General features: G+C 38.5%; 2 protein-coding genes across 6 annotated transcripts in view; one reads left to right on the forward strand and one right to left on the reverse strand.

Annotated features, from left to right (window-relative positions):
• The window catches only part of LOC122111051 (sodium-dependent phosphate transport protein 1-like), a 23,744-nt gene extending 19,266 nt beyond the window's left edge, over positions 1-4,478 (forward strand). Inside the window, exons 11-12 of one of the 2 annotated variants that reach the window (XM_042683726.1) lie at positions 1,343-1,477; positions 4,157-4,478. In XM_042683726.1, the coding sequence (XP_042539660.1) occupies positions 1,343-1,477 (135 nt within the window). In that variant the 3' untranslated portion in view covers positions 4,157-4,478. Of the gene's footprint in view, positions 1-1,342; positions 1,480-4,156 lie in introns of those variants that run through there. The other variant, XM_042683727.1, reaches the window with a different exon arrangement.
• On the reverse strand, positions 4,451-22,059 carry Slc17a4 (solute carrier family 17 member 4). Of its 4 annotated transcripts, none has more exons than XM_042683722.1 (12): positions 21,966-22,059; positions 20,552-20,679; positions 19,390-19,595; positions 18,596-18,829; positions 18,428-18,515; positions 17,878-17,964; positions 15,210-15,328; positions 14,927-15,088; positions 11,075-11,207; positions 10,845-10,992; positions 9,989-10,079; positions 4,451-7,362 (listed from the first exon to the last, which is right to left on the reverse strand). In XM_042683722.1, the coding sequence occupies exons 1-12, from the start codon at positions 21,992-21,994 to the stop codon at positions 7,228-7,230; spliced, it is 1,560 nt and encodes a 519-aa protein (XP_042539656.1). In that variant the 5' UTR covers positions 21,995-22,059; the 3' UTR covers positions 4,451-7,227. The 4 variants fall into 4 exon arrangements, with proteins under 4 accessions (XP_042539656.1, XP_042539657.1, XP_042539658.1 ...); XM_042683723.1 differs by having other exon boundaries at positions 20,552-20,658; positions 21,966-22,031; XM_042683724.1 differs by lacking the exon at positions 17,878-17,964.
• Between the last annotated feature and the right edge of the window lie 1,379 nt (positions 22,060-23,438).

The raw sequence follows: 23,438 nt of genomic DNA on the forward strand, positions 1-23,438 counted from the left end.
ACATTAAACTCAGCTTCATATCCCATTGAATGAAATAAGATACAAATAACAAATACATGAAAACACAAATGGATAATGGAGAGACATATTTAGAATTTCGTCTCGCCATTTCTGTAATTTCCCTTCCCATCCCCAAATCAGATCAACTTATATACAGTACAAAGCATACTGTAGTAAAAAATAGTGACCACAGAGGATAAACCAAAGGGGGAGGAAAGAAAGAAAAAATAAATAACTGCATGCATTACACTAAGGGGAAAAAATCCTCTTGTTTCCATATCTTGTAGTCCCATTTCAATTAGCATCATTTCATAAGGTCATATGTACAGAGCTATTGAGTTATTGTTATCCTCTGCTAGAACTATCCTAGACTTATGCTAATTATTACAAACAAGGGAAACCAGGCAGCCTATGTTTCTTTGGGTCTGGCTTCACTTAATATGATCTTTTTCAAATTTTCCATTTCCTTACAAATAGGGAGATGTCATTCTTTCTGATAGAAGCATAGAAATACATTGTGTAACATACCACATTTTCTTAATCCATTCATCCACTGAGGGGCATCTGGGTTGAGTCAACATCTTTGTTATAGTAAATAATGCTGCAATGAACATAGTTGTGCTGGTAGCTTTAGTGTGGCCTTGTTTGTGGTCATTCAGGTAAATGCCCTGGAGTGAAATTACTGGGTCATAGAGGAGCTTCCTGTTTAGCTTTTTTTTCTTTTTTTGGTTGGTTGTGGGACTTGAACTCTGGGCTTGGGCGCTGTCCCTCAGCTCTTCAGCTCAAGGCGAGCGCTCTACCACTTGAGCTACAATGCCACTTCCGGTTTTCTGGTGGTTTATTGGAAATAAGAGTTTCACGGACTTTCCTGCACTGGCTGGCTTTGAACCATGATCCTCAGATCTCAGATCTCAGCCTCTTGAGTAGCTAGGATTACAGGCATGAGCCACCAGTGCCCAGCCTGTTTAGCCTTTTGAGGAACCTTCATACTGCTTTCCAGAGTGGTTGAACAAAACTTTGGCAAAGTAGCATGATATAAAATGAACCAACAAAAATCAATAGCTTCTGTATGCCAACAATGAGAAGTGTGATGCTGAAATCAGAAAGCAACTCCATTTGTAATAGCCTCAAAGAAAAAAAAACACCTAGGAATTCACTTAACCAAAGATGTGAAGGACCTCTATAATGAAAACTTTATTATATATATATGTGTGTGTGTGTGTATGTATGTTTTATATATATATATATATATATATATATATATAATACTATACTTTAAATGTTACAAAACACAAAAATAGAATCTGTAATTTATAATTACTTTGTATTTTCAATCCCTTAGGATCCAGAATTTTCTTGGCATAAAATCTTCTTCCTGATGGCAGGCATTAATATGACAAGCATAATTTTCTACCTTATATTTGCTAAAGCAGAAATTCAAGAGTGGGCTACAGAAAAGCAAAATACTAGACTCTAAAGGTGAGAAGGGCTCAGATTAAGGACAGTTTTTGAAACTGGAAATGCAGGAGAGATGGAACTTGAGAATGCAAATGCAGTCCTGAAATGGGGAACTATAAGGGGTGGGGATTTGGGGGAGAAGAGACTATGTTAAATCTGAAGCTACTAGGCATCTTTGTGGAAATGGCACCCCCTAGAGGATATAAGATTCTGGAATTCTGGGGAGACACAGGTTGGGAATGTAGATCTGGGAGTCTAGGTCTGTCCAACATTATTAACACATTAAAGAGAAATTTGTAAGGGAGACTAGAAAGGGCCTTAAAAATAAAGTAGAATAACAGTAAATATGATGTCTTGAGGAGAAGTAAAAAAATAGGGGTAAATACCTCTGCCAGATATTATCTAGAGGTTAAACAATATAAGAACTGAAAAATATGCTACTGAGTTAAGGTATGAGATACCATAAAAGTGACCCTAAAATGAATTGCAAATGAATGATGAAGACACGAGCCTGCTTACCTGTGCTCAAAGAGAATCTGATATTGTGCCTTTACAATTTGAATTTTATCAGTTATAAGAAATAATAAGAATGATGCGTATATTGATACTTTACATTTTATTTCTATTTTATTTCATCTAATATAAAAGTAAGAATGAATGGATGTGAAATAGCTCTATTTTGGAATCTTCACCAAATTAAGGAACCCTAGTGTTGGATATCAATGGTTTCTAATATCACAAAAGAGAGGCACAAAGATACTTCATACCTTCTGATGGAGGAATACATAATTATTAATGCCTTGACAGGAAAATCAAGCAGAATCTGATTGAACCTCTAGTCACAACTACTGCTTTTAAAGTGACTAAACTATAACCAACAGGTTTAAATATATAGACTCTTATCTGAATATTTTATCGCAAAAATTACTTAGATGAATGGTCATATAACAGCATTGGGAAATATGATGAATTCACAGCTGCTTACCAGATTTGTGAAGTTGATAAATTCCTTTGGAATGAAAATAGAAACAGGGCAACTCCAGAACCTTCCACCAGAGAGGAAGGCTTGAAGCAGGGCATCTAGGAACCTGAAGGTATAGAACTGGGCTCAGCTATGCAATACATATTCTATTCTTATTTTAATATACAGAATTTGACCTATTAAATATTGAAAGTTAATGCTAAATGTTTTTCATGATTGTTTCTATTCACTTCCTTTTTGTCTTCCTAAGCAATTATTTTTAATATCCTAATGTTACAATTTTAGAAAGGTTTTGAGGAAGTGGCGCTGTGGCTCAAGTGGTAGAACTCTTGCCTTGAGCTGAAGAGCTGAGGGACAGTGCCCAGGCCCAGAGTTCAAGCCCCATGACTGACAAAAAAAAAGAAAAGAAAGATTTTGACAAGTATAATATAATTGCAAACTTGTTTAGATGATGTAAACATATTGACTTTTCCCATTTTATGAATTTTTTATTTTTTGCTTCATTTTCTTATATTGATATGACAACCTGAAGTTGTATTGCACTAGCACATGTTTTTCTTCCTTCCTCCCTCTCTTCTTCCCTCCCTCCCTCCCTTCCTTCCTTTCTTCCTTCCTTCCTTCCTTCCTTCCTTCCTTCCTTCCTTCCTTCCTTCCTTCCTTCCTTCTTTCCTTCCTTCCTTTCCTTTCCTCCTTCTCTCCTCTTCTCTTCCTCCCTTACCTCTCTCACTTCCTCCTTTCTGTCAGTTACCAAGGCTTCCCTCTCACATGGGCTTTGCACTCACAGCTGGCACTCTACTATTTGAACCATACCTCTTTTTCTAGCTTTTCACTAGTTAAATAAAGAGTCTCTTGGGCTTTTCTGACAATTATAGCTTGGAACTGTAGCCCTCAGATCTCAGCCTTCTGAATAACGAGGATAACAATGTGAGCTACCAACCCCTGGATCCCTTACTCCTTATGGTTTTAATTACATAGTCTTCTATTTTACTCTTAATAAATTGCTAGTTTATCAGTCATCATGTTAATGAGTTGCCTGTAACTATTAAGTTTGAAAAAAAACTAAGCATGATAATTGAGTTTTGTCGAAGTATTTGTGGTGGTCCAGTGGAAAAACTCAGCTTTCATCTTATTATGGTCCTACAGTTGACTAACAGGAAAAAGAAATACAACATAACTTTTCAGTGGCATGAGATCCCTTATAAGTAAATGAAGGCTCCCTAGAGGCATTTAGAGTCAGTCACGTGTATTCTGAATGAACAGAATAATAAGCTGAAAATGTAACAAGACAAAGGGTAGCTAGGAAGATAGGAGCTCTTTTAACCAGGTTAGGCTAGACAGAACTCTTTTAGGCTTACTTTTCTCTTCTCTGGTGATAAAGGTTGAAGACCATTTTCACATTGGAATTTCATCTTCTGCTTTAAGAAACAGCAAGCTCAGAGTGATCTTTTTGCTCCTGTCACTTTTCAAGTGCTTTTAACTGAAATAGCCTATGTGCTAGAGTAGTAAATTTTTAACCCCTGTAGAGACTCTATTGAGATTGTATATTTTTCTTCTCTATGATTCATTAATATTTTATTTATAATGTTGAAAGCCAATTTACATTTCGGACATTAAACCCTTCAGAGCAAAGACAAAGTTAATGTTATAATAAAACAGGGATGAGATTGCTATGGCCACCAGAACATATTTACCTCTGACCTTTCTCTCCAAAATATAGGGTAAAGCTAAGCACATGATGAGCCTGAGACCAGCCTTCTTAGAGATTGAAAGAGTGAGTCCCATATGAGAATGAAGCTCCAGGAATGTCACCAGGTCTAGGAAGAAGCCTCCAGCCCACCCCTCTTCCCGCCAGGAGCCCAAAGGATCCAATCTCTTCTTCATACCCTATGTACTTTCCTTTGTTACAGGTATTGTTTGTAACAAGTTACGTGTCTGAAATTTTTAAGGAGTGTTTATTTATCTTTTTTCCTCTCTGTATTAGTGGTCTTTTAGATGATTGTTAAATGCCCCAATAAACACATGTGAAATTTTATAAAAACTTGTGAAAGGCCTTTGTTCTCAATTTTCAATTGTTACTCTTCCTCTCACCCCCGCCCATTGTAAAAGTATAAGCCAGTGGAAAATCTCAGATGGTTCCTATACTTTCACGGTTACTTATTTTTGGAGAAAAAGGTACAAAATTGGCTTCCTTTCTGGTGGCTACAGGAAGAAACCAGTTTGTTTTCAGAAGCGACTAAAGGTGACCCACTAGGAAAATATTAAAACGTTGAGGTAAGGAAAGTTGATGATTAAATGCAGATTTGGGTAGTTCAAAAAGAAGCAAGAAATGTTATACCCTAATGGGCAATGCCTTGTCAATGATAAGTCCTAGGTTTGGCTATAGAGCCAAACAGGAGAAATAAAATGGAACAAATCAGTTTCTTGGTATTTTAGTTTCAATTAAGCAGATGAATCCTCATTTCAGTTGATTCTGTCCTCAAAACAAAGTATATACTTTGTTTTTATATGCTTTGTCTTATATAATTTATATAAAGAAAATTTCAGGAGCAAAAAAGAAAATTTAGGTGAAAATATGGTATTCTTCTTCCCATTCATTTTTTCCTGATTCCAGAGCTTTTCCACTCATAGATTTACATATTGATTCAACAAACATTTATTGGCACTTACTATGAACCCAATATTATTCTTTTGTCTAAGATGTTGCCAAATGATGTATAAATGGCTCCTGATATCTGGAGGTCAAATTGCACATGTGCAATCCGATCTGGGTTCATTTTCCTTCTTATGAACTTTGGTGTGACTGCCATCTTTGTGAGTGGCATCCTTATCAATCAAGTGTCATACCAAAACTGCAGCCATTGCTCTGGACATCTTTCTCTCACGTAGTATGGAAGTCGTATCAGGCTTGTCTTTTGAAGCAAATAGTCTGTTTAGTTTGTTTTCCTCATGCCAGAAGCCATCACTGCACTACACTGGGAACTCTATTCAACATTCCCTCATGCAGCGTAGCCTTTGAAAAATACATCCCTGATTATATCCTTTCTCACCACAATACTTCTGAATTCCATAGAAAGATTATGCTAGGTCCACAGTGTTTCATGTGTTCTTGACCTCAATACGTCTACAGTCTGCTCACAACTTACTTTCTGGGCAGACTAATTACTCTCTATTGACATCAAGTCTTTGCTGTGGGCCTTCAGATCTTGGCTCAATTGAAACTTTGTAGGGCACTCTCCTTCACATTCAAATTAGTGGTTATGCACTTATCATTCACTGCTTTTGTTTTAGTGGTATCAGGGTTTGAACTCAAGGCCTCATGCTCAATCAGCTTGCTTGCTTAGCTGGTGTCTACCACTTGAGCCATGCCTTCAGTCCTGCTTTATATTTATTATTTTTGGAGATGGAATCTCTTGCTGACTTCAAATTATCAGCCACCAGATCTCAGACTCAAGTAGCTAGGATTACAAGAATAAGGTACTGGTGTCCAGGTATCATTCACTCTTCTTGTGTGATATACCCTTCATTTTTTCCTTTTCCATAACTGTCATTACATATTAATTTGTGTGATACTTTGATTGCAGTTATTGCCCTCCTGTGATAGTGAACTCCTTCAAGCTGTGTATGATTTTGATGTCTGCCATGCTTCCATAAACCTTAATGTGTTTATTAGTATTTATTTAGCGCTTGAATGATTTTGTTCTCTTTCATGATCTTTGTGCTGACCATATGAAGGCATCATGAAACCAAGATATACCATGTATATCTGCAGATATACAAGGGAGATTTGGAATGAGGTTGATCCAGTATGGATCTTACTGGCATTTTTGGATAATAAAGTGAACAATGAATGAGACCCACTAAATGGTTAGGGGCTTCCCAATAATCAGAGAATCAAAAGGCACTGGAGATAGGACTGACAACATGAATAAATGTCTTGAAAGGATAAAAAAGGCACAGGGCAATGTCCGCTCACTAAGAAATATAAGAGATCTTCATGGCTTCACAAACCAGATGTAGGGATGAGGTCAAGATGAAGGTAGTTGTGGAAGAGCTGACTCCAAAGAATGGCTGAGTGGTGCAGATGTTATAGACTCAAAGCCAGCATCCATTAAAAAAAAAAAACCTAGCAAGTTGTCTGTAATAGTTGAAGTCTACTCTCCACTTGCATTCTCTGGAGGAACTTTCATTCCTGTTGTGATGATGAGTTCGTTCTTTATTGTTTTTTCCTTCTTTTCATATTTTAAGTACACTGCCTACCCCAAACTTCAGAATAGCCCTTTAACGGTTCTCATTTGATGTAAGAACAATTTCACTTGCTCTGGCCTCTGGAACTTCAGACATAAATACTATGCTTTTCCATGGTTAGACTATTTCTTAATATACTAGCTCTCAGGCTTCATCTCCAGGTTGTTTGCAGAAGGATACTACTCTACTTGTGACTGTTGGCCCTCACTTTTTTGTTTCTAGTTTCCTCTTGCTTTGGTGAAAAATTGTTCCTTAGTCTTTGATGCTTTTACCAGGATAGCAGAGGGGAAAATGGAGATGAGAAGAAATTCCAATAAATGTGTAGTCAGGAGCACACTTAAACAACTAAGCTTCCTCATCCCCTGTGAAATCTCTAGGCATGGTAAAATCTACAATATTACATAACCAAGGTCTTTGAGAAGATACTTGAAACAAAGCCAATTTCAATTAAATGGCTAATCACTCAAACAGGTACACATGAGGAAAGTGTGTGAGGGAAAGCAATGAAATAAGCATCAGATTTCACATATCATTCTGTTTTCTCAGAAGTAGGTGCCTGTCTGCTCTTTAGCCCAATGTTGTACTTCTGCTTGGCCAAAGATGAGGTAGAAGATCAGGCCTGATATATTAACAGCAGTTGCAACTATGAAGACATTCCTCCAACCCCACTCTGAATCCTGGAGGAAGAAAACTACCATTAGTAGAAATACCCAGTCCTTTCCCCCCTGGCTTTGTATGATTCCATGTCCTGCTGTTCCTACCTCCAATTCAATCCTTTTCTAGAATAGGCAGATTCATTTCTATCATAAGGCCAGTGTACTGGCAGTTAGCTCTGCTGGATTCTCCTCACGTGGGGCACCATTTGCTCATTGGCTCACTTCCTTCCAGTCCTTGCTTAAATGTTACCTTTTCTGGGACTCCCTTGTGTCAACCTGATTAAATTAAAATTCTGTTCCCTTTAATGTGCCCTATTGACTTCAATATATCAATATATCATGAATTTTATGTTAGTTTTCTGCCAGTTTCTTTCCTATAATATTTCCTATAATATTACAAGGAAAGGAATTTTTGTTTATTTGCCAAAACAATGCATGACACTTGTTAATATTCAATACATATTGAATATGTATTGAATTCAGTAAGTATGAATTCAATACTTTTTGAATGAATGAGTTTATTAATTATGTGGCAGGAAAAACAAGGTTAGAGTATTTTCACTTTAAGTGGCTATTTTCTTACTGTGTTAGTCAGTGGCTAGAAGGGAATGGAAGCTTCAAAAACAAGAAGAGTGGCTAATACCTCTAATCCTAGATACTAAGGAGGCAGAAATCTGAGGATTGTGTTTCAAAGCCAGCCTTGGATGGAAAGTCTATGAGATCTTTATCGACAGTTTATCACCAAAATACCAGAAATGGAGCTGTGGTAGAGTGCCATCCTTGAGCAAAAAAAAGCTAAGGGAGAGTGCCCAGGGCCCTGAGTTCAAGCACACACATGTGTGCTGCACACACACACACACACACACACACACACACACACACACACAACTTGATTTTATTTTTAGAAAACACCCTTATTTTCTTATTCTCATTCATTTTCCTAATTTCTTGGTGGAAAACCACAGGAAAGTTAAAGAAGATATTAATATATGTCATCAGTGTTTTTCTTCATATAAAGTTTATATCAATAAAACTCTTAGGCAATCCTCAAGTTGTTAAGTAAGTTTATCTTTATTTGATGATTATGAATTAATTAACTTTTTTGGGTTTGTTTTTTTTTTTGGTCATTCCATGGCTTGAACTCTGGGCCTGGACACTGTCCCTGAGCTCTTCAGCTCAAGGCAAGCACTCTACCACTTAAGCCACAGCACCACTTCTGCTTTTCTGGTGGTTAAATAGAGATAAGAGTCTCACAGACATTCCTGTCCCAGCTGGCTTTGAACCACAATCCTCAGATCTCAGCCTCCTGAGTAGCTAGGATTACAGATGTGAGTCATCAGCGCCCAGCTATTTATTTTTGAGACAGGGTCTCAACACATAATCCAGACTAGCCACAATCTCAAATTTAAAATCCACCTTCCTTAGTTCGCTCAAGAATTGGGATAAAGGCCTACAGCATCACATTCAACTTATTTTGGCTATTTTATAGGCATCTTCCTGGATGGAAGGCTACACAGATATAAAACCACTATGCCAGCAACATTGGTCACATGAGTTTCTGTATGATGATTCAAGAAAAATCATATGAGGAACAGTTACTCCTTCACTCTGCTATTCACTCAGCATCTTGCTGGTTCATTCTGTAACTACTTGCTGGATTTCTATGTAGAGTGACTAACTCATCATGATTTCCCTGGCACTTTCAAGGTTTATGTTGTTTTGTTTTGCTTGGTATTAAACACAGAGCCTTGTACAGACAATTGCTCTTCTACAAAGCTACATTCCTAACCCTCAGGGTTTTAAAATTTTTAATTTTCTTTAAAATTGGCCTTACTATGAAGCTCAGGTGGCCTCAAACTTGTAATCCTCTTGTCTCTACTTCCTGAGTGCAGGGATGATAGGCATGTACCATCATACCTGATTTTTGACATTTCAACAATGAAAATCTTACATGTTGAAAAATCTCTGTCATGTGCAAGCCAAGATAGCAGGACACTCTATACTACAGAACAAATGTCATGAATATTACTAGGAAGTCTGTATGTTTTTTTTAATAACATAAATTCATATGAATTTTCTCCTTTACTCCTCACCGAGCATGTGGTAATTTGTCTGCATAAGCTGATCTTGAAATGAAGGAATGTTGAGAGTTCAAGACTCATGAGTTTTGAGAAAGGAACAAAAATACTCTTAGGCTGATATCTACTGCTACCCTGTATAGGGTTTAAAGGAAATTATCAGCCAACCAGTTAAGGCCAGCTCTCTCTCCTGCCAACTGATGGCTACGACCCTTGGGTCTTTCTATAACACAGGCCAGCCCTCTTACAACCCATCATCCTGTGGCTACTGCCTGGGGATGGTCTTGCCTGTTATAAACAAACCAATCACAATCTGACAAATTTCCTAAAGAAAGAAGGAAAGGTAGAAAAAGACAATACAAAATAGTCAGTCTCTGATCACATGGCAGACAACTGGTTTTTAGGCTCTCTGCTCACTCTTCTAACTTCTCTTTGTTAAATTCTTTGTTAACTTTATATAAGTGCACTTTCTGCGCCTGGTTTTATTTCTGTTCTGCCAGAGAACAAGAACCTATTACACTTATGCATTAACTTCTCTTGTAAATATTCATCAAAACATGTATCCTCACCTGACTAATGAAAAATCCAGTAGCAGTAGGAGAGATGGCTCCAGATATATAAGCAAAGGTTTGCATTAGTCCTCTGAGAAAGCCACCGTACCTGAGGAAGAAGCAGAGAGGAAATAGTCCCATGTAAACAAAGGGGTTGATCTGTTGGTTATAAATTTGTACTTATCTCTGGGGGTGCTTGGAATTGTGTTCACTCTTATTAAGCCTGAGTGAAGTGTACTACTGATTTGTATAATCCTGTGCTAGAGCTTGAGCCTTCCAAGGGGGTGGCCTGTACTAACTAGTCAACATGGTTTATACAAGTAAAGATGAGTGGTTTGCACTTCGTTTGTATGGTTTCTTTGTTCCTGATCATGACCTTGATCCTATAGCTCTGTTTAAAAGTCTTTTTTTTTCTATATAAAACACCCCTCATTGGATGAGATGGTGTCTCCCTAAAATCAAAGTATCTTCCTCATATCTTGATAGTTCATTGTCTGAAGATGAAGTATGTCCTGTGGGCTGTGACAAGATTTAGGAAGGTGTATGCGAAAGTCTCAATCATCTCTGCTATTAACCCATAGTAGAGATATGTCTTACACAGGCATAATCCACTTTGGGTAACTATTATATTTGTGAAAAGAGAGGGCTGTGTGTCTCCCTACTGAGCTGTCAGCATGGTGACAGGGTACTCTTGTTTGCATCTGGAGACAGGAAGTTCACAATGATTGACCAGCTCAGAGTAATTTCCAGGAATTATTTGGATGCAGGACTGATGTGACTTGTCGTACAAGCCACCTTTTGTTCTTGTAAATCAGTTTTAGGACCGCTGGACCTCAACTGAGCGAATATAAGGAAGAGATAAAAGGATCCCTACCGAGGAGCAATGTCCAGGAAGTTAACAAGGGCTCCTGAATCACAGAGGCTGCTGAAGGCAGAAGACAATACCAAGAGGACCACGGTGGCACTGAAGCTGGATTTGACCCAAGGCAGAATCAAGAGGACCACAGCAGAGGAAAGAACCCCTGGGGCAGAAGGACAAAAGCAGTAAGTAGGAGGCTCCTTGAGCTCCCCACACCCACCCTTGAATTCATCTTAAACATTTACCTATAGTAGTGAAGAGTTTCCTGACGGTGACAAGTCTGAGGAATTTTCTAGATGAAAGAAAATCTGCCAATAGACCTCCAAGGATAACGCAGACACAGCCAATAATAAATGGCAGAGCTGACAGGATCCCACTCTGAGAATTCGAGAAAAAGTGAATGTATGGAACCCTCTAGGACAGAGACTGATCCTTGGATAAAGTGCCCATATTTATGGGTTTTCTTTAGACATGACATGCATCACCTTTCATATAAATTCCATGTTACTAGAATGAATTGGGTAATTTTAGTGCCTGGTGGGAAATATGTATATAGCTCTTTAGTTGTTGCTACTTCTGGAAAATAATTTTTTAAAGCCTGGCATGTTTATACGGTATTTTTATACATACCCATAAACTGAGCTGTTCAGGAAATAGAAATCCCATATAAATCAATATGCTATGTGTGCTAGCCCTGATTTCTTATCCCGGCTTCATAGAAATGGAAGGCCATAAGTAGAAGGTACAGAGTCTGAGGCTAGCTGGGGCAAAAAACACAAGATCCTACTTGAAAAGTCACTAAAGAAAAACAACAAAATGAATACTCTTTTTCATATAGAAAGAGATATTAAAAGACCATAACCCAATAGAAAAATAAAGAATGTAAATGTAATTTATATACAATGTTAGTGGTCCCTGAATATGTTTAAAGTTACCCAACCCACCCATAATAAAACAAATAGTGACATAGTATTTTCATGGATCAAACTGGCACAACTCCCCTTTAGGGCAAATGGTACTCATAAATATTATCGGTTCCTTATGGAGAGCAATTTAACAATAAATATGAACATTTATGGGACATTTACCCATTGACTCAGCAATTTCATATGCAGCTATTTACTCCACAGAAGCTGATGTGAAAGCATATGACAAAGGAATGAAGTTTCTACTGCAGCTTTGCTCAAAGGTTAAAGAAGGAAACAAATACTGGCCTGGTGCTGGTAGTTCATACCTGTAATCCTAGCTGCTCAGGGAGCTGAGATCTGAGGTTCGTGTTCAAAGCCAGCATTGGCAGAAAATCCCCTGTGAGACTCTTCAATTAACCATTCAAAAACCAGAAGTGGTGCTATGGCTCAAGTAGTAGAGTGCTAACCATGAGCACAAAGAGACTCAAGGACAGCACCCAGGTCCTGAGTTCAAGCCCCACAATTGACAAAAAAACAAAAACAAAAAACAAAAAGAAAACAAATAGTGTCCCACAAGTTTTTCAAGTACTGACACAAACTGATTCTCAAGACTTAATAAGAGGTAAATAAATAAATAAACAAATAAATAATATAGCTGCATATACAGCCTATTATATTTTGTGCAAAAAAGTTGGTAAAATAAAAATATCATTAGAGTATGCTTGCATTCTCATTGAGAAACAATAAGAAAATGTATAAGAAATTTAAAAAGAACTTTTTTCCTGGCATTGGTGGCTCATGCCTGTAATTAATTCTACCTGTTCAGGAGGCTGAAATCTGAGGATCACTACTTGAAGCCAGCCAGGGCAGAAAAATCCATGACACTCTTATCTTCAGTAAGCCACCAAAAATCTGTAAGAAGAGCAGTGGCTCAAGTGGTAAAGTATCAGCTTGCAGCAGAAAATGCCAAAGGACAGTGTTCAGGCCCTGCATTTAAGCACCAGTACTGGCACACACAAAAACAAAAAACAAAACCAAAAGCATCCACAACAACAACAAAAAACACACAAGAAAACAGAGAATGGGGAATAAGAATTTTCCTTTATTTATTTTATTTTTATTTTTTTGTCAGTTGTGGGGCCTGAACTCTGGGTCTGGGCGCTGTCCCTCAGCTCTTCAGCTCAAGGCTAGTGCTCTACCACTTGAGCCACAGCACCACTTCTGGCTTTTTCTGTGTATGTGGTGCTGAGGAATTGTGAACCCAGGGCCTCATGTATGCAAAGCAAGCACTGTACCCTTGAGCCACCTTCCCAGCCCCAGAATTTTCCTTCTTTACATAGTTTATAAAGTCAAATTTTACATAGTTCCTTAAAAGTGCTTTGTAATTCTTATGATCATTCGACCTCTAAGTTAAAATTCTATTCAAGAAAATTCACAAGAGATCATCTTTTGTTGTAGATATCCTTCCTGGAATGAAAAGAAGTTAGCCCTTTCTGGTTCAAGTGGTTCCTTTTATGGATGAGTAAAACCAAGGCTATCAAGTTTTTAATGTGACTTAATGGAAAGAGTAGGAGTCTAGGTTTCCTAGCCTGTAAGTTCTGCTATCTGCTCATACGTGTCTTTCCGTTTATTATCCTCCACTCTCCTCTTCAGCTCTCATCTCCTTACCCAGCCTCATAGACAGACTTAGGGTGTCGATCACCCAGCAAAGGCATCCTTTGCCCAGCCTTTCTGTCCCTTGGTTCCCCTTTCTTTGCCTGCTTTCAAACCTCTCCTGTTCAAGAGAATTCGGAGCCAGTCCCTCTTTGGGCTTTCTGAGCTCCTTGCCTTCAGTCTGCTTGCACACCTATTCCCCACACTCTTACCACTGTGAAGAAAGTCAGCTCTCCATTGGTCATTTAGTACATTTTACTCAAAGTGCCCTCAGTATGAGATGACTGCTCTCTAAGTATTTAGGCTTAACTTATAATAGCAATGTAATGGCCTTTCACTAACAGGCATCTAACATAGTGCATCATTTTCTGTATGTTTGCTGGTCCTGGGGCTTGAACACAGGGCCTGGGCACTGTTTCTGGGCCTTTTTGCATAAAGCTAATGTTCTACCATTTGAGCTATAGCTGTTCTTCTGGCTCTTAGATGGTTAATTGGAGATAAGAGTCTTTCAGACTTTCCTGCCTGGGTTGGCTTTGAACTTTCATTCTCAGATCTCAGTCTTCCGAGTTAACTAGGATTACAAGCACGAGCCACTGGTGCCCAGCTGCTGCATGATTTTTTAAGATACCCATCTAACAGCCACTGAAGACTCCTGGCAGTCAATTAGTCATCTGACCATTTTGTAATAATCCAGACAGCTGTACACACAGGTCTACTTGAACAAGTATACTTGAACAAGTTTTTTTTTTAATCCATGGATTTTTGTATAATTTCTACTCAGAACTTCCTATCTTACTAATATCTTTCCAGCATATGTTGTTTATGCATCTCTATCACAGTTTTCTCCCAAGGCAGAACTTACTTTGTTAGTTCTTTGTTCTTTACATTGTCGGAGGAGTGTTGTTTGCAAATATTGATTGGCTTGAGTATTTTTTGCCATAAAATAGGACATTATGTGAATATCTAACCAAGAGCTATGCATCTTGGCTCCAATAAGCAGTTAACCACATTGAATCCAAGTTAATCAGCTGGTGCTTTCTTTCTTTCTTTCTCTTTCTTTTTCTTTCTTTCTTTCCTTCCTTCCTTCCTTCCTTCCTTCCTTCCTTCTTTCTTTCTTTTCCTTCCTTCCTTCCTTCCTCATTCCTTCCCTGCTTTCTCCTTCCTTCCTTCCTTTCTTTTTTTGTTTTTATGCCAGTACTGGGGCTTGAACTCAGGACCTGGGCATTATTCCTTAGTTTTTTTTTTTTCACTCAAACCTGGTGCTCTACTACTTGAGTCACAGCCCCACTTCTGAATTTTTGCTGGAGATAAGACTCTCATGGGCTTTCCTACCCAGGCTGGCCTCAAACCACTATCCTCAGATCTCAGCATCCCACATAGTTAGGACTACAAGCATGAGCCACCAGCACTCATCTCAGCTTGCATTTCTTATTTGAGTTCTGGGGACTAATTCCCTGATTTTATGACCATGGGAGAGACAGATTATATAATGAAGCATTTAAACAGAAAAGCAGAATAAGCTTTCTCTATACTTACATCTTTGACATTGGCTTGAAGTACAGAGCTGAAATATGTAGGTGTGTATGCCATCATAGTAGAAAACTGCCAATATTGACAGAAATAGGACACTACAATGGCCCATAGTGGTAGGGATTTGACCATAGCTTTAATGGGAAGAGACCAGTCTGGCAAGCAATCCTAGAAGAAAACACATGTTAATACCCCTCCAACAGAAAACATCATCTCGGCTCTACTATTCTTGTTACCTTGGAGATGCCTAGGCAGGCATGAGAAATGGTAAAGGAATTCCTCAATGTACCTGTTGGGCCAGTGAACTCAAGATGTAGCTCTTCTCACTAGGACGGATAAAGGGATGATTACTGGGCTCATTAGAAATGAGAGGAAACCACAGAAGGCAACAGGCACAGCCAATTCCACCTAGGAAAAGAAGATGTGGTTAGCAGTGGATTCCTATGGCTGACATACTCTGCTCCTGTCTGCATGCACACTGCATGCTATCCTAAGTGTATAGTTCCCCACCACTTGACTGTGGACTTGGCCATGTTAAGTGCTTTTGCCAATGGCCTGGGGGCAATTCCCTACCTAGCCATGAAGGACCACTGGCTTTTTTTCACGTCTTCTGGGAAGTCTTCATAGGAGGACTATGGTCCAGCTATTTCATTGTTCCAGGCAGATGAGAAACACAGAGAGCAGAGCCACCTGGCTGTCCCACACAACTGTGGAAATGATCATTGCTATTTGAAACCAGTGAGCTATGGTAGTCTCAAGTAATATCGTGTTGAAGCTACAGCACATTGTTACAGTTATTACTGAGGTTGCCTCTTGTATTTGAAAATACCCTCACTGTTGAAGTACAGATTGGAATTCCTCCTGCTAGCTATATGAAGTTCTTTTCTTGTTTAAACTCTTCCATGCCTTTCTCTTATCTTTTTTCAAAGCACTTCAGTTAATAGCAGTGAATTTATTTATTTATTTAGTTAGTTAGTTAGTTTTGAGGCAGGGTGTTGCTGTGTATTATACTTCCCCTTATTTGGGCCAGGACTAGGGCTTGAACTCAGGGCAGGCATCACACTCTCATTTGGCTTTTTCACTCAAGGCCAGTAAACCACCTGAAGCTATACCCTGAGTTCCTGATGTAGTAAATTTATAGGCAATGGATTACCCCAATACATTTTAGACAAAGAAATGTTAAAATTATTATATGGTTGGGGAACTCAACAGTATCGGTACTAAATGACAATGTGGCTCATCTTAAAACTTGTCATTTGGGAATCTTAAGAAAATCTTAAGAGTAGCCGGGTGCCTGTGGCTCACGCCTGTAATCCTAGCTACTCAGGGGGCTGAGATCTGAGGATCGTGGTTCAAAGCCAGCCCGGGCAGGAAAGTCCATGAGACTCTTATCTCCAATAAACCACTAGAAAACCGGAAGTGGTGCTGTGGCTCAAGCGGTAGAGCGCTCGCCTTGAGCTGAAGAGCGTATGGAGTTCAGGCCCATGACCGACCAAAACCAAAACAAAACAAGAAAATCTTAAGAGTTCTCTTTACTTGACTAGCTTGTCATTTACACATTTTTTTCACAAGCATCCCGCAGTAGATACCACACTTGATGAATTTTGAGACTACAAAATAAAAAATTACAATTTTGCTACCAAGGAATGGAATCAAATGGGGAGATAAAAGCCGGTGCTGGTGGCTCATGCCTGTCATCCTAGCTACTCAGAAGGCTGAGATCTGAGGATCACAGATTGAAGCTAGCCTGGGTAGGAAAGTTCTTAGCCTCTTATATCCAAAAATTTCCAAAAAGTAAGAAGTAAAGCTCAAGTGATAGGCACTAGCCTTGAGCAAAAAAGCTCAGGGACAACTCCTAGGCCCTGAATTTAAGTCTCAGGACTGGCACCAAAAACATAAAACAAAAAACAGAAATGTGAAAAGATAAATATAAAAAATAAAACACCTTTGTTGAACATTGGGATTGGAGGATGTTGACATTGATTAAACAAATAGTGAGATCTTATGCTGTATTTGCTACTTAATTTCTCAAAATGAAATGCATGAAATCGTGATTTCATGATTTGAATAACATGTTTTAGTAACCAATCCTCATATTTTTTTCCGGTGACTATATTGAGCTCTTATAGAAGCCCTTTATCTTAGAGGCCTATCCTCTAGTGCAAACACTTAAGGACTTAAGCTATTGGGTAATTGTCAGGTAAGACTACAGAGAATTTTTTAAATAAACAAATACAAAAGCAGCAGCTAGGCAGATTTTAACTAGAACTCAATGAGAGTAAAAATCATGAAGTAGTAAAATATTGCTTCTGGAACAGTCTAAAGTGTCTTTGGAAACTTTCCTTAGAATCTCTGTCTATTCTGTACTCTCCTAAGCCACTTTTATGATCTGCCACTTATGATCTGCTGCAGGAGCAACTAATTCTCCTGTCCAAACACACTGATATAATTTTTTGTTGTTGTTTTTTATAACAATAAGAGGCAATTTAAGAGCATTTTATTTTTATTTTAGCTTATTAAATAAATCTGACCAAAAATGATCTTTTCAGGATAATATTTTCAACATTTTATTTAAGATAGTGCCATGAAATCCTGTGGGGCTCTATCTAGAAGCCAGATAAAATGTTTTGAGGTCTTTAAAGTCAGATTATTATAGCTATATGCATGGCTACTAACACTTAAATGCTCTTTTGTAAGCCAGCATGATTCACAACATCTACATTTATTAGGATTTGCTTAACCATAGATAAGTTGCATCACAGAAATTATGCCTAGCATTCTTTATCATAAAAGCTATATGCATGGCTACTAACACTTAAATGCTCTTTTGTAAGCCAGCATGATTCACAACATCTACATTTATTAGGATTTGCTTAACCATAGATAAGTTGCATCACAGAAATTATGCCTAGCATTCTTTATCATAAAAGTCAAATTCTGAGATTTGAAAAGCTCACCAAAGATATAGAAGATATAAGGCCATCCTATGTCCTGGCAGATGAGACCACCAGCAAGGAGAACAATGAAGATTCCCAGCATTGACCCTGAACAAAAGATACAAAGATGTCCTGGGTGAGAGGGCCATGTTGGTATTCTGTTTGCCCTCTATAAGGTTGGGTTGCATGGTGACTGAAAGTATGAGCTTCTACTCAGACTACTCAGGTGCAAATTCTGCTCTTTTACTCGGTAGCTCTTTAATCTCAGACAATTATCAGTCTATTTATGCCTTGAATTCTTTCTGCTGTGTCTTCATTCTTTATTCAGATTCTGTGGGTCTAAAAATAAATGACTATGTGCAGAACACATATGTTTTTGGTGTATGTGTTGGTGAATGTTTGGTGTATGACCAACATTCATTTCTGATCTAGAAAGCTAGAATAGGGTAGTGCTTTGCAGCAAGGACTATGAAGACAGAGTAACTACAATATAAGATCTTAATTCTCTTGATAGGCCATTGGTGAGTACTTGTGGACAGTTCATGTAAGGTGAGATTAGGATATAAATTACCTGATCCAGCAATGGTGGTGAGTTGACTCCTTTCCATTGGTGGAGCCCATTTGACCCAAATCGAATACTGACCTGTTGATACCATAACCTGGGGGAAATTTTTCCATCTTAGATCCATGAGATCATTCTGGAACCTATATTCCATTTGTACTTGGAAAACGTTAGTACCTGGGCTATGCCTTGGATGACCCGAAGAACAATAAATGGAGCCACTCCAGCATCAGCTGCCAGTGGAAGAAAGAGAGTCAGGACTGAGGAAATTAACAAGCCAGCTCCAACAACATACTTGGCTCCAAATATTCCAGCCACATAGCCAGTAGGGATTGGAGCCAATAATGAGCCATAATTGTGAGAGCTCAGGATGATTCCCTGGATTTCTGGATTCCAGTCATATGTGGAAACCTAGATGACAAGGAGAACCTTACTGTCTTTGGTTAGAAAGTGGACTTCATTGTAAAGACTTGAAAAGAAAAACAATAATCAGCAGTTCTCTTTCTTTTAAACCATTCTCCAATTCCTCCAAGCTATCAATTTCATAAAAGAAAAAAGTTGACATCAGTATGTATCAGTATGTATCATTCCTGTCATCCTGACACAAATAATTAACCAATTAAAATATGAGAGCCTGTGGAGAAAAAAAGCTGATAAGGAAGGAAACATTATAAACAAGCTAATTAAACATACCTGGAAGGAGAGAGATAGATAAACTTGGTTGTTGTTTTTTGGCAATTCTCATCATTATAAAGGAAGAGTTTATTTCTACTAAATGGGAAATTATTTATTTATTTTATCTTAGTTTGTGATAAAACTCACAGACGCTAAGCAGAGATGAAATCTCCTTAGACACACTTGTGCAATAGTGTTTACTCAATAAACATTTTCCAGATAAGTGCATTGAATTTTTCATAAGATAATCCTTTAATCAAACCATATGAATCAGACACTAGTCTCACTCAACTTACCACTGCCTTAAATTCCTTTAGTGTTTCATTCCAGTAGTCCTGGGAGTCTATGGGGGGTCTTTCTGTGGAGGTATTGGGCTGAGTGCTTGTGGCTGTGTTGTTTACCATAGCTGTGATAGCAATGCTCAAGCTCATTTGTTGTGTAGAAATTGAAAAATTACAGAGCTGCAAGATGAAGGCCAGCCCATGTCGAAGTGAACAAAGGCCTAAGAGGAGAAAGATACATAAAGTTTTATAATCAAGAAGTTTTATTCCCAGCCCTCCTAAGTAGGAAGAGGGAGACAATTGATCTCTGTCCATGTTGCAGAAATACAGGGAGGGAAGGCGTTTTGTAGCTGGTCCTCTGGGCCTTTCAGAGTTAATGGAAGCATTGCTGAAGCAGGGATTTGAAAAATGTGTGTAGTTGGTGAATGTAAGGGTGAGAGTAGAAATGAAAAGATTCAAGAGAGAACTTAAATAGTGTAATGCCTTAGAAAGGCAAAATCAAAGTTCAGCAAAATAAAACATCAACAATAGAGCGCTATTACCATGGAAGGGGGCATTTCTTCACATTTCATATGGAGCTCCTAGAATGGTGTTATGAGAGTCTTGTCAGCCCAGTAATGGCCAACAAAGACATCATTAGAATTTGGGGACAATACAACCCTTGGAAGTCCCAGCAGGGTCTGATACAGAGGACCCAGACTTTCCCAGTAAGTATAGGCCACATAGCAACAGAAAAATGAGAGAAAAATTGAAGCTGGACACCAATTGATGAAGCAGTTAGCAAGGTTTAGTCCAAAGCACTAGTGAAAAGTACTTAGATACTTTCGTTATAATATCGATGAGAGGAATAAGGGAAGGCAATATAACATGGTGGGAAGAAAAGGCCTCTCCATGTGAATAAAAAGATTTAATGGGACAAACCCTGGTCTTAAAATCACACAAAACAAATTGGTTTTTATGTTTCCGATTAAAATTTGATAAGTTGTTATTTTAATATCCAAATATGCCTTTAAGATTTCTTATGATAACACATGATTAGAAGCAAGAATGTTTTGTAGCTATATGAAATTCTTGGCAATGACAGTAATAAGAAGAATGCTAAGTACCTACAAAAGAGACGTCAAGGTGATATAGAAGCCAGATGTGTCCACAGTCAGATTTCTAGACATGATTTTACCTTTCTTAGAGGGTTGCTCTTGACTCATGCTTAAGTTATCATCCACAGAAATGTTTGGCTCTGAATTCTTGACATCTGTTCCAGTAGACATTTTGGTTGTCTGTTCACAAGGGGCTGGCATTTGTTCACTTAAAATAGTGCAAAAACAAATATATATATATATATATATATATATATATATATATATATTTAGAGAGAGAGAGAGAAGCTTCTTATATTTTATATAACATGGCTCCTATTCTTGGATCTTTCAGTAAATAATTGCATGGCCTTAGAAAGTCAGTTAGGTTCAGTCTTGAGTGAAAAAGCCATACGAGAGTGCAAGGCCCTTAGTTCAGGCCCCAGTCATCACACACACACACACACACACACATACACACACACACACACACACACACACAGAGAGAGAAAGAGATAGAAAGAAACAAACAAAATTAAAAATTGAAACAAAAATTGAAGTCCAAAGCAGTATTCATTGGCAAAATAGAGGGGTTCAGGGATTGAATATACTACTGCTAAAAGTTAAAACTATATGCTTACTTACGTTCCTGTTCACACTTTAGGACAGTTAACTGAATAGTTAAGATTATATGAATCATGAGAGTTAAGACAAAGCTTTCAGGGTTTCGTTTCCTCTATAACTATAAAGATTCTTTTAGTTAACCTAAGCCTAAGAGTTCACTGACCCCTGGCTTATTCATCGATTCAGTAAACATTTGTCAAATAAGTGGCTGGAATGTTTTGCTTCTGGAATTCTTACTTCTGTGAGATGGAAGGACTTAGCTCTGACTGAATGTTCCCTCCTTATGCTTATTACAACAGAAGCCCTTACCAGCTTTTCTGGAAGCCAGCACTCACAGCTTTGCTATAGCTCATAAATGCAATGGAATTTGACAGTAGAATGTCAAGGTAAGGCAAAACTGGTGTCAGATGAGGGCCGAAGCTGCACACCACAGGCTGAGACGTGCAGGGCCTCCTGACAGTTACAGCTCAAGAGAGACATGGCATGAAGAGAAGTTAGAGCGGCATTTCTAATCTTCCCCTGTGAGAATTCAGCCTTGAAACTAACTGCATCACCAATGATCAGTGGTTTGTAAAATCTTATGTGTGCAATAGAAACAAGCTTAATAGATGAATCTTACACTGAATTGTCCAGTTCCAATAAACCCTTAAGTGTACAGTGGAAAATCAATGGTCACCTGTAATTGCTTGAGGAAATTCATTCTCCTTTTCTGTTTGTCTGTTTCCCTCCCTCCTTCCTTCCTTTTTCCCTTCCTCCCTCTCTCCCTCTCTCCCTTCCTCTCTCCGTCTTTCCTTCCTTCCTTCCTATTAATTTAGACTGTTCTCAAATGGATGAAGACCTATGCCCACCTCTCAAAAGCAGAATATCAAAAGCAAAAGTTTGAACGCTAACCTGAAGGAGGAAGAATGCAGAATCTTCATTCCTTTCACATAAATTTCTCTCAGTTTTTTGCAGCTTGTCCAAATCCCTTGGCTATAAATGATTACTCAAAACCTTTAGTCTTTATGTAAGGCAACCATGAGGATTTTATTGGCTCAATGGTTTAATTTTTAACTTTACTTTTATTGTTTAACTTATAAGCAGGTCAAGTTCATCAAATCTTTCTCATGCTTCCTGTTCAGCTGAGGTCATTTACGTTTTCCTGATCTTCCAATCACAATCAGTGCCCCTTATAATGATCTGAACACCCCATGTAAACAGTCAACTTCTGGGGTCTCCCAGAGTTATTTTTATTTCCATGAGGATGGAGTTCTATTTCTCCTTTTGTATGCCTTCTCACCGTACCTCTGTTTAATGCAAACAAGTTTTGTGATTTTGTCTGTTTGCTTTTACAAGTATCAGAGTGTTAACCTAGGGCTTAGCACTTGCTCAGTTTGCTTGTCTGGCTTGTATTCTACCACTTAAGCCACACCTCCAAATGTGTTTTTTGCTGGTTTTTTGGAGATAGAATCTCGTGGACTTTTCTTGTCAGATTGGCTTTAAACCCTGCCCTTGGGAATTTTATCTAGCCTTACATATGTGAGCCACTAGCGCCCAGCTGCTGAAGTGAGTTTTATACAGAAGCCAGACGTAATACAATTTGGTTGCCTTGAGTAATTTCTATGGTTTTTCTGGTTTAATATAATAATAATTTGCAAGTCATTGTGTTTTCTGTGAAAGTTTAACTCTATGATTCTGCTTCTTTCTATGCAAAAGGTCTCAGATGGCTCAGCTAGCCTCTATTCTATTTCCTCACCCCCCAATTTTCTTGTAAATCCACTCATGACAGAACATCCCCAGAGAAAGCATCTCTGCTGGCAGATACAGTGGCTACTTTCGTAGTCTTATTTGTGAATTTTAAGCCACTTTTTACCAATTTTCTCTCTTGAGGAGCAAACCCAGAAGCTTCCACGATGCTAGGTAGTTTTCTCTACCACTGTACTATATCCCCAGCCTTGTAGTTTTTTTTTGTTTTGTTTTGTTTTGTTTTTTGTCAGTCATGGGGCTTGAACTCTGGGCCTGGGCGCTGTCCCTCAGCTCAAGGCAAGTGCTCTACCACTTGAGCCACAGCGCCACTTCCGGTTTTCTGGTGGTTAATTGAGGATAAGAGTCTCACGGACTTCCTCCCCAGGCTGGCTTTGAACCACAATCCTCAGATCTCAGCATCCAGAGTAGCTAGGATTACACAGCCTTGTAGTTTTGAGACCAAACTGTATGTAGCCCAGGCTGGCCTCAGTCACCTCAATCTTCCTACTTCTGCCTCCCACCACATCCATTCACTCCCTTTTGATTTCTTGTCACACATATCACTCACCAGTCAGGCTTGATTTTTTTTATGCTTTTGTGTTTTTTTTTACATTTTTCTTATGCTTTGTGAGTTGTTCA

The sequence above is a fragment of the Dipodomys spectabilis genome, unplaced genomic scaffold (assembly GCF_019054845.1).
Source record: "Dipodomys spectabilis isolate Male_0828 unplaced genomic scaffold, ASM1905484v1 ptg000085l, whole genome shotgun sequence".
Taxonomy (NCBI): Eukaryota; Metazoa; Chordata; class Mammalia; order Rodentia; family Heteromyidae; genus Dipodomys; species Dipodomys spectabilis.

Coding starts and splice junctions, on each gene's coding strand:
- Slc17a4 (XM_042683722.1), bottom strand. CDS start 21,994: ATGAAGATTCTGCATTCTTCCTCCTTCAG. Junction 18,516..18,595: donor TCATCCAAGGCATAGCCCAG/GTACTAACGTTT, acceptor AATTTCCCCCAG/GTTATGGTATCAACAGGTCA. Junction 10,993..11,074: donor GAAACTCTTCACTACTATAG/GTAAATGTTTAA, acceptor CTTCTGCCCCAG/GGGTTCTTTCCTCTGCTGTG.